At 43.4% G+C, this 11,746-nt stretch overlaps 1 protein-coding gene across 1 annotated transcript; it reads right to left on the bottom strand.

Moving 5' to 3' along the window:
* Window positions 1–590: 590 nt before the first annotated feature.
* LOC124121266 (tubulin alpha-2/alpha-4 chain-like) lies at window positions 591–6,435 on the bottom strand. Its single transcript, XM_046484229.1, has 3 exons — window positions 6,279–6,435; window positions 2,556–2,778; window positions 591–1,911 (listed from the first exon to the last, which is right to left on the bottom strand). The coding sequence occupies exons 1-3, from the start codon at window positions 6,279–6,281 to the stop codon at window positions 779–781; spliced, it is 1,359 nt and encodes a 452-aa protein (XP_046340185.1). The 5' UTR covers window positions 6,282–6,435; the 3' UTR covers window positions 591–778.
* Window positions 6,436–11,746: the final 5,311 nt, after the last annotated feature.

The following is an 11,746-nucleotide window of genomic DNA, read 5'->3' on the forward strand; positions in this document are numbered from 1 at the left end:
TAGGTATCCGAATACGGCGCCTATCCCATTGACATAAAGGTCAATACATCAACGAATGTCCTAACATTACACGCAGACGTCTGCCAGGAACTGTATATATTGTACTCCGACAAACGGAACGGTTATAAAGGCGTGCGTGTTTGTTGATTAACGCCTCACCGAGCAATGTTTCTGCAATATGACGGCGGCCCTTCAATAGTCTGGACTAGACAATCTAGTGACGGATACTATGAGCAATGATTTTCGCCTCCGGGTGGTTGTAAAGGAAAGCGAATGGGTATGTTATCACGCCGTTTTTGGCAATGTTCCAGCCACATCACGTCGGGGTAATCGAACCCGGGACTTAGGCGTGACAACGGACAACCACAAGACTATCGCACAACCACTTCTAATGTGGAGCATGTGACGGGCAAAGATCCCCAAAATGACCCAAACAACATGTAATTTGTTTGCACCGACTTGTATTTGCACACGAAGACCTTGCACCGACTGGATGCAGCCCACCAAAAGACGGGCTCAATGGCATCGTAATTTTATGTACTTGGTCTTTTTCTCAGCAGGTCTAAAAAAACGAAAATCAAAGTAAAAACTCGTCTGCAGGTTTTTTTAATTTTCAGATCTATTCATTTTAAATTTTCAATTTAAAACATAACAACACGAAGGCATATGTAAACAACAGTCGTGGTTGCAAAGCCAATTTCAACATAAACGTGTCTGAACTGAAATGTTATTGAGCTGAATAACAGACGTTTGGAATACGCGAAATGGGATGTACTGATTAGTACTCTTCACCCTCATCCTCATCGCCCTCTCCTTCAATAGAGTCGACTCCAACCTCCTCGTAGTCCTTCTCCAGGGCAGCCAAGTCCTCACGGGCCTCGGAGAACTCTCCCTCCTCCATACCCTCACCCACGTACCAGTGGACGAAGGCACGCTTGGCGTACATCAGGTCGAACTTGTGGTCAAGACGAGCCCAGGCCTCGGCGATGGCTGTTGTATTTGCCAACATGCAAACGGCTCTCTGGACCTTGGCCAGGTCACCACCGGGGACAACAGTTGGTGGTTGGTAGTTGATGCCGACTTTGAAACCTGTGGGACACCAGTCGACGAACTGGATGGACCTCTTTGTCTTGATGGTGGCGATGGCGGCGTTGACGTCCTTCGGGACAACATCACCACGGTAGAGCAGACAACAGGCCATGTACTTTCCGTGACGGGGGTCGCATTTCACCATCTGGTTGGCGGGCTCGAAACAAGCGTTGGTGACTTCAGCGACAGTCAGCTGCTCATGGTAGGCCTTCTCCGCAGAGATAACTGGGGCGTAGTTGGCCAGAGGGAAGTGGATACGTGGGTAGGGCACCAAGTTGGTCTGGAACTCGGTCAGATCCACGTTCAGGGCACCGTCAAATCGGAGAGAGGCAGTGATGGAGCTGACGATCTGACCAATGAGACGGTTCAAGTTAGTGTAGGAAGGACGTTCAATGTCAAGGTTGCGGCGGCAGATGTCGTAGATAGCCTCGTTGTCGACCATGAAGGCGCAGTCGGAGTGTTCCAGGGTGGTGTGGGTGGTCAGGATGGAGTTGTAGGGCTCCACGACGGCTGTAGACACCTGAGGGGCGGGATAAACGGCGAACTCAAGCTTGGATTTCTTGCCGTAATCGACGCTGAGACGCTCCATCAACAGAGAGGTGAAGCCGGAGCCAGTGCCGCCACCGAAGCTGTGGAAGATGAGGAAGCCCTGGAGTCCAGTGCACTGGTCAGCTAGCTTCCTGATGCGATCAAGGACAAGGTCAATAATTTCCTTGCCAACTGTGTAGTGGCCACGGGCGTAGTTGTTGGCGGCGTCCTCCTTGCCGGTGATCAGCTGCTCGGGGTGGAACAGTTGGCGGTAGGTGCCGGTACGGACCTCATCTGCAGAAGAGAAATGACCATGAGGTTACGTCCTTTTACTAACAAGATTATTTTATTTTATACAATACAAGAGTTTGCCACTAACGTGGCTATATCCCCCGCCCCTGTTGCAGAATTTATGACATAATTTAATCTAAACAAACCCTAACCTTTTTTAACCGAGGTGGAACTTGTCATGGAAATTGTAAAAAAAAGATGAGTTTGGAACCTAAGTCCATCTTGTTGCCATGGAAACGTAAAAAATAAATATTTCTAAAATTTCTAAATAGCAAAAGGCACCAGTTCAGCATGTACCTGACAGACCTGCAAAGTTGGATGAAAAAATATTGAACGGTTTATGTGTTATGCTCCGGAAACGAACCCTACCCTCACAGAACCTAAGTCCATATTGTTGCCATGGAAACGTAAAAAATAAAATTTTCTAAAATTTCTTAATAGCAAAAGGCACCAGTTCAGCATGTACCTGACAGACCTGCAAAGTTGGATGAAAAAATATTGAACGGTTTATGAGTTATGCTCCGGAAACGAAACGTGACGGACGTACGGATGGAGCCCGTTTCCATATCCCCCGCCAACTTCGTTGGGCGGGGGATAACTTATGGAGAAGATTAATCACATAATTACGTAATTGTCAATTCTCTTACCGACAACAGTAGGTTCGAGGTCTACGAAGACAGCCCTGGGGACGTGTTTCCCTGCTCCAGTCTCGCTGAAGAAGGTGTTGAAAGAGTCGTCCCCACCCCCGAGGGTCTTGTCTGAGGGCATCTGACCATCAGGCTGGATGCCGTGCTCCAGACAATACAACTCCCAGCATGCATTGCCCATCTGGACTCCGGCCTGGCCGACGTGGATGGAGATACATTCCCTCTGCAAACAAAATTTTACTGAAATATTAAATTCTTTAAAAACACAAGCAATGTTTTAGCAAACGCAGTCAATATCCTTATCGATTGTGGTATTTGTTGTACTTATTACCTAGTTATTGTGGAAAAGACAACACGTGGTCCTGTCAATTCACACTTAGGCCATATCCGATGTTATCAATCAATTCTTGGCCATACAGTGTACGTGTATATTTTCAACATCCAATAACCTCACATTAATAGGGAAATTGGAGTACATATTGTGAATGAAAGATCACATTTTTAACTGGTGAAAATGGTACTTTATTGATATGATCGTCCCTTATTGCATAATAGTGAATTGTCCCTTTGTGTTTGTTCATGATTTATCACCAACTTTTAAGTAGGTAGGTGACGCAGATAATCAGAAATAGCCTCAAGCTAATCGTGATCACCTAAGTCGAATGTCTGCATGCGAGGCTTGATAAATCGGGGCTAGCCTAGGCGTAAAGGACTATTATCATCTCAGCTTGTGCCGTTTGTCAAGCGCAGCGGCTCGCTCAACTGTCCCATTATATTACATTTCGGAAAAGACGTGAAAGGCTCCCTTTCTACTCGAGTGATTTAAAAAGGGCGCCCCATATATGTACATGGTCACACAGTTATGCGTCATCTATTCTATATAAGGTGGTTTGAGAAACGGGATGAACAAATCGACACGAAAAGGTGGCATGAGTCACTAACTGTCCTGGAATACCGGCTGAAACTGCCTTAACTAGGAAGGTGTTCTCAGTTGGTTCATACGTGTCAACCTCGCCAGAACGTGCCGGCTGCCTCACCGCGTTATACCGAGATCGTGTGGCGTACAGAACATGATGGGAGTAGGTCTCAGCCGATCACTAGATTATTACCTAAACGTTGCTGCCTATCACACTGAATATGTTAATGCCACAACTGGAATGCGAGGAATTTTCCACTCGGAAGCGACTTGCACCGAAATAACAGGGTTTTTTCAGGAATAGGGATCCATTATGATAAAGGATTCAACCTGCTCTATGCTCACCTGTTGTCGGCGTATATTGATGAATACAACATTATGTATGCATTTGAAACAAATATATGATAAATCATGAAAACATTGACAAACAGATACATGCGTGCTTTTGTATACATGTAACAGCACCGCATACTGTTTCAGATGACAAATATTGTCGAGTACAGCCTTAAACAGACAAACCAAAGCTGGAGATCAATGTATATGGTTATGTCTTACTAGAATCTACCAACAGTTGCTTACATTTAACTCCGTTATTTATTTTAATATCCAGGTTTTCACATCAAGTTATCAATGGCGTCAGTTGGCAATGTCCCCGCCACGTTCATCAGAGGTGTACTCCATATTAGTATGAAAATTTAATCATACTTTTGAAAATATGAACATTTAATACATAAATTATGAGAGGATCAAATATACGACTTTTATCTTTCCCTGATACACAATAATCATAATCTGTCCATTTAAATAGAATGCCGTATTTGATTAACCCTATCAAAAGTTGAGTATAGTGTGTTGAGGGAACCAGTGAGCATAAAACAAAAGAATACTAGGTGTGGTCATGGTGACCCATCACGCAAATCACTTACCGCCTTATAGCCGAACCTCGTTATACAGCACTGAGCCACAAATGATACTGACTACTCACGTTACTCTTCATCTACACATGAATAATAATCAAGTTAATTTTGTATTTAAGAAACTCCCCATTTCTGTGTCGGTAAAAAAACGTAGCAATTATGATTTTATTAAACAACACCTCAGCTTGACAATGAATGGACAATGGTACTTCACGCCTAATAAGGGAAACAATATAACATGTGCTATTGCTGGTGTTTTCCTCCTGTCGAGTTTCACGAATCAAGGACATGCGACTTTACTTAGCTGTGCGACCGGTCCAGCACACAGCTTGTCTGTGTTATATTTAGTCCTCCCATGAGTTCTCTGGTTTGTTACTGTGACCCACACGGTCTTAAGGTTACTGACAAACTCCCCAGTTTAAATAAGCCCAGCACAAATACCCATCGTGTTTCTTCCAGACAAATATTTCAGTTGCTTCATACAACCTTTCACTATAGGCCCGCTACAGGAGCGCCCGGTTTCCTCAAGAATGTTGCATTATACATTCTACAGGGAACTTGAAAGGGTCATAGATGGTAATTCGCTGCTCTACACGCAGATCCTTTTTCAGCAATGACATAACATCACAAATCATATTGGGTCACACGAGCAAATGTCAGAAATGACGCATAATTAATCAATTAGTACTTCTCTTGAATAATTTCCAGTGATGAAATACGATACAGACTACGTAACACGACATGTGACAGTATGCCGACTAAACGATGTAAGCTTGCAGCTACTGTAATAAAACCCAGATGCGCAGTTATTTAGACGCAATGTGGTTACAAAGTAGGTCACACCGGAAAACCAACACGTCGCTATTCGGGTTGTACTTGGATTTTATTGCTGCACAAGTGTTCACTTTGACCTCAATATCTTTCCACTGAAATATCCTTCTCGGGCACTAAACTGCATTGCAGTTGCACTGTTGACCCACAACCCTTGTACAATGCCGGTTCAACTAGGTCAGCATATTCAAATCTGATTGACCTCTTTCCATCCTAAGTGTCCGTCTCCGTTACCGCCCAAATCATTCAAATATTTAAATATCTACAAAATAATTCCAAAGTAGTATAAACATGGTTCATGCGTGTACTAGCACTCGTGACTTTATTTAGTTCGACTACGAGAGGCATCTGTCGCGCCCTGTACATTTCTATTCACAACATTTTCGTTCATCACGTGTCATCTCAAGAAAAAAACATTCGATTTAACGAATAACTAATACAACGGTATTAATAAATATAAAAATCATACCAAACTGTAACACCGTTTGCCTTTATAAAGAAATACCAGACATAAGATAAATTTATATTTTCTGAAAACTATTTCTGATGCACACATGTCGCGTAATAACGAAAGTGTTATTCCCGCCCGGCATCGCTTCAGGTACCTTTACTGCCTGATGTTTAGAGCTCGCTATCTCCACAAGCACACAAGTGATGGAGACATGTTGGAAAACTTCGCAAGGGCGACTGTGTGACTAAGCGAAAATTAAATTTAAAATTTTCACAGGGCACAAATACAAGCCGGTGTCGTGTGGAGTAAAATTACGTGTTGCATAGTCCATCTAAAGAAAGGTCTGGAACGATAGAACAATCGATATTTAAATGGACGACCCTTTAAATCGTAGAGGCGTGGTGAAGAAGATACACGATGATACTCACACAAATTCTCCCTCCAAAACATTATCGAAATTTAAACTGCTTCCTTGCCACGTCGGGAAACCGTAATAAATTATGTCTATTTGTAAGGAAAATCCCTCAAATAGGAAAATCTCGATCATTGCTAAGTTTGATTGAGAAACCATGTCATCTTTCAGTAAACATGTTAAATAAAGTACTTACCATGTTGAATAGTTAAAGATGCTTGATAAAATGTGGAAAACAAGTTAAACGTGAAAACAGAGGCCTCACTCAGCTTTCTATGGTGCTGGGATGAGATGACTGATGACGAATGCCGTTGCGCAGTCTCTATATATACCCAGCACGAGTGCGCACACAGACGTCCTCGCCATTAGAGGTCTTGAGACTCATTGACAGTTGCCACGTATCCTTGATGTAGAATATATGTCTTTCAATATAAATCCCTTTTTATTAAACTTATGAATGACGTTTAAAAACATTGATCATGATGAGAAAGAAACCCGGGTAATTGTTTTATGATTTTAATATAAAAAAACAACAACACATTGTTCATATCGTTTCCTTTCATATACACAACGATTTGTGGACATAAAATTCGAACTTGACTTATGTAACGGATGGACTCAAGTTTCTCAAAATATATTTTTAAAAATACTATGAATGCATGTCTTTTCTCCTTGCAATTGCGCACAGGCTGCATTTCTTAAGAGGTTTTGTCGTGAAATAAATAGTCCGGGGACCTATTATGACAAGGACTGATAGTAGAGCGACGTACGGAACCAGACATCTCGATTTAAACGATATTATTTGAATCCGTGTTCATGCGTTACACCCTTACGCAACCACCCGATAATAGAAATCAAACACACTCATTCTCGCTCGGTTGTATACAAAGCATTCAAAGCAAAAGCAGGATAACATCGTCACGATGCGCGTTATAACGAAACGGGTCGCGACAGTGGGGGGATGCTGTCTGCAACCAAAACCAGCCGAGTGCGTCACAGCTGGTTATATAGCTTGACGGGTTTACGGTTCATTGATCAAACCTGACAGTTGAAATGGGAAGTTTGGCGCGCGTGAAAACTGTTTGCTGAATGTGCTTGTATTTTTGTAAAGACACATATTCATGGTTTATGAATTAGAGGCGATTTGTAAACTTTAAGATTTTTGGTTTGCAACAAGAATATGTATTTTCGATGCTCTTGTGTACTAGGTCAACACGAAATATACTTAAATTAGTATAAAGCTGTTCATTTAATATTGACACTAATGTAATTAATCCGGCTCCCAGGTGTAAACTAGACGAGTAGAAAGACCCCGCATATGTGCACATGGATCTCCCGAATGTGATTCCTGTAGTTTGGTTCGTGCAGTTGCCATCTGACAATTTGAATTAGATTCTAGTCGTGTTCCATCAATTACTTAGTGGGAAGATAATAAATCATTTTTGTGAGCTGTTGCAATTAGGATTGGTGCATGCCACACTATATAATGCTACCCCTTGTGTGTCAGTGATGTTTTCCGACAAGACCACGTGACAGGCCTGTGTTGTGCAGTGGCTTTGTATGTATAGTACACCTGGACGGATGACGTCACCTCTGTTGTGACTCCAATGAATATGAACGAGTTTCACTGTCCAAATGTTTTCTGGGGCTGTAGGTGTGCTGTGACAAAACCTGAAATGTTTAAACAACCTTGTTTTGATAAGCGTAGTTGTACTGATATTCAAGAACGCCATGCTTACCTGTAAGAAAACTGTCTGTCACCTGTGGGTGATGCACGTGAATTATGTTCCCCGTGCCTCTGGCACGTGCATCCCGCTCTTTGGCGAATCGGATTTTATGAAATGCACGTCCCGGGGCAAATATAATTCATACTGGACCAACTCCAGCATATCATCAGTCACAGAAATGTTATTTGCCCATATTGGCGAGGCTATTATGATTTGTTTGTTTGTTGTTAAGGGGATGTTGCAATATTCCAGCTATATGATGGTGGTCTGTAAATAATCGAGTCTGGACCAGACGATCCAGTGATTGACATCAGGACCATCGATCCAAGCAATTAGGATATGATGACATGCATCAACCAGGCATTGAGCCTGACACCCGATCCCGTTAGTCGCCTTTTACGGCAAACATGGGTTGCTGAAGACCTATTCTACCCCGGATCATCACGGGTCGGGCCTGTTATGAGCAATTATACCATTAATCAAGAAAAGAGTAAGTTTAACAAAAAGTTAACAAATCACACGTCCGTTTAATGTACAGAATAACACACTGAATAAATCACAAATATATTCGTTCATAAACAGTTTAAATATTGATCTTCATGTTAGTAGATATGTCAGTGTTAATTCCACATAATATGTTCATCGCGCCGTTGCAGAATATTTCTTTCGTTCGCCTTCGGTGTGGACTTCGCGGGTTCGAATCCCACTGGCCACATCGATTTTTCGTGAAATTGTTCTGTCATCAAGGTAAATTAAAGGGGATAAAAGGAAGTTCCGTCATTACCAAGTTGTGTGTAACTAACAATGAAGTCGAAGACAAAGGGACCATGACTGTAGCAGCTGTTGCCTCGGCCAATATAACGGTCAACCTCTCATCGGAGTGGCGCTGTCACCCGTAATGGTACGGTTCCCGTGGCTGCCAAGTGTAACTAAATATATTTCGTAGGTGCTCCGTAGGCAAACACACAAATTACCTGTCAAAATATTAAGCTCGTCCTCGACATTCTTGCCGCTCAATTTCAAGAATGCATCTCATGGAATATTTATGGAGTTTATCTACCCATACCTAATCTGGCCATTGACCATCACTGTTGTTGTTGTTGCATTAAGTGTTTAAGAGGTCGCCTTCTGCCTAAGCAATTTCGGCTGACCTGTCCCTCTTTGGGACTCCTGTGTGTGAGTAGAGTACACATATCTATTGTGAGTTTGGTATTCACATAATTTCTGTTTTTGTATTGATATGATTTCTATTTTCTTATATTGATATGATTTCATTTTTATCCTTGGCTGCTCTGTTTATATACGTTCGAGTAGCTGTCCATCTCTCAGAAATAGAGTAAGTTTGGCCTTCGCTATTGCATCTCTTGGCTTTAGGAGATCTATGACAGATAGCGGATCTAACTAACTGCAATTCTTGTTTTAACCTAGCCCGGGCTGGGGCATGGTCTTGACATTCTAGTAACACGTGGTCAATGGTTTCAGCCTGATTGCAAGATGAACAAACCTTGTCATAGTGCTTTTTGTGACCAAGTCTGAGGCGTGAGATAGCAATTTCAATTTGGCTTTTGTTGGACCTTAGGTTCAATTTTGTATAGCCATCTGCCGATCTTACTTGCGACCCATTGGGCTTGCCATCTTTCTGCTATGGAGGCTTTGATTTTGCTTTTTATCTCTAGTTTACTAAAGGGAATAGGCTGTATATCCGCTTTGTCTAGAGCTAGCTTCGCCAGTGAGTCTGCTTTTTCATTTCCATGAACATCTATGTGAGAGGGGATCCAACACAGCTCCACCTGTCGCCATACTGACTGACCATCAGGCAGGCGAACTGAATGTGCTTGGGGTTTAGAGCTGTGGATATGGATCCCGTAACCAGCACTATTGTTGATAGGATTCTTGGATCCATCAGTGTATATATGGGTCCAGCTGTCCCAGTTTGTTTGAATTTTAGTGATAGCTACTGATCGTAGTAGGGTTGGGTTTTCTTTTTTAGTGACTTCTGATGTTAAAGCAGTGTCAACTATAGGAGTTTTTAAAGTCCAGAGTGTAACCCTTTGTAGTGACTTTCTGAAGGCTGAATGTCATCACAATTGTGGCTATAGATGAGTTCACATACTAATATCCCAGATGGCTTTAGTTCTTCGTGCTAGGGCTTCATCTCGAGTGTTTTTGTCTTGCCATATCTTTTTAACCAAAGGGTTTGATGTTTGTCCCCAGAACGATAACATTGCCTGCTCTCTTCTTAGTTTCAATGGGAGTTCTCCCGTTTCTTCTTGTAGTGCTTCTAGTGAGGTGCCTGTTGCTGCGCCTGTGGCCAGCATTAGGGCTTTGTATTGTATTCTGTCTAGGCGCCTCAGGACAGTATTTGATGCTGAATGAAACCATAGTCAATTTTTGATATGATAAGAGATTTGTAGAGGTCCAGATGAGTGTCCCTCATATGCCCCAAGATGATCCTGAAATTGCCCGTAATACCTTCAGGTCTTTTTGACATCTGTTTTCCACATATTCTATATGTTTGCGCCGAGTGAGGTGTTGATCAAGGATCACCCCAAGAAGAACATCACTGGTATTGGACTGGCTATTTCTACTTGTCAACAAAGACAAGGACAATGCACCCGAGTACACTAACATATGATCCCTGATATAAAGTTATGTATAAGGTTTAAGAAAATATAATTCTCACGAGGAGTGCAAAAGAACCGGCAAATCTCTTCATTCCTAGACCTCAGAAGGGGGATGAGAATGGCATTTTAGTGCTGAGGAGAGGATGGGAGTGGGATATGTACGAGCTGAGGAGAGGATGGGAGTGGGATATGTACGAGCTGAGAAGGGGGAGGAGAATGGCATTCTAGTGCTGAGGAGAGGATGGGAGTGGGATATGTACGAGCTGAGAAGGGGGAGGAGAATGACATTCTAGTGCTGAGGAGAGGATGGGAGTGGGATATGTACGAGCTGAGAAGGGGATGAGAATGGCATTCTAGTGCTGAGGAGAGGATGGGAGTGGGATATGTACGAGCTGAGAAGCGGAGGAGAATGGCATTCTAGTGCTGAGAAGAGGATGGGAGTGGGATATGTACGAGCTGAGAAGGGGATGAGAATGGCATTCTAGTGCTGAGGAAAGGATGGGAGTGGGATATGTACGAGCTGAGAAGCGGAGGAGAATGGCATTCTAGTGCTGAGGAGAGGATGGGAGTGGGATATGTACGAGCTAAGGAGAGGATGAGAATGGCATTCTAGTGCTGAGGAGAGGATGGGAGTGGGATATGTACGAGCTGAGAAGGCGGGTGGGAGTGGGATATGTACGAGCTGAGAAGGGGAGGAGAATGGCATTCTGGTGCTGAGGAGAGGATGGGAGTGGGATATGTACGAGCTGAGAAGCGGAGGAGAATGGCATTCTAGTGCTGAGGAGAGGATGGGAGTGGGATATGTACGAGCTAAGGAGTGGATGAGAATGGCATTCTAGTGCTGAGGAGAGGATGGGAGTGGGATATGTACGAGCTGAGAAGGGGGATGGGAGTGGGATATGTACGAGCAGCTGAGAAGGGGAGGAGAATGGCATTCTAGTGCTGAGGAGAGGATGGGAGTGGGATATGTACGAGCTAAGGAGTGGATGAGAATGGCATTCTAGTGCTGAGGAGAGGATGGGAGTGGGATATGTACGAGCTGAGGAGAGGATGGGAGTGGGATATGTACGAGCTGAGAAGGGGGATGGGAGTGGGATATGTACGAGCAGCTGAGAAGGGGAGGAGAATGGCATTCTAGTGCTGAGGAGAGGATGGGAGTGGGATATGTACGAGCTGAGGAGTGGATGAGAATGGCATTCTAGTGCTGAGGAGAGGATGGGAGCGGGATATGTACGAGTTGAGAAGGGGGTGAGAATGGCGTTCTAGTGCTGAGGAGTGGATGGGAATTGGGGAGTAGAGCTGATAAGGGGAAT

The sequence above is a fragment of the Haliotis rufescens genome, unplaced genomic scaffold, assembly GCF_023055435.1.
Source record: "Haliotis rufescens isolate VD_foot unplaced genomic scaffold, xgHalRufe1.0.p SCAF_10, whole genome shotgun sequence".
Taxonomy (NCBI): domain Eukaryota; kingdom Metazoa; phylum Mollusca; class Gastropoda; order Lepetellida; family Haliotidae; genus Haliotis; species Haliotis rufescens.

Bases quoted from the DNA above. Each gene is read 5' to 3' on its own strand.
- LOC124121266 (XM_046484229.1), bottom strand. The intron at 1,912-2,555 runs GTAAGAGAATTG...TCTCTTCTGCAG, and splicing joins CCTCGAACCTACTGTTGTCG to ATGAGGTCCGTACCGGCACC.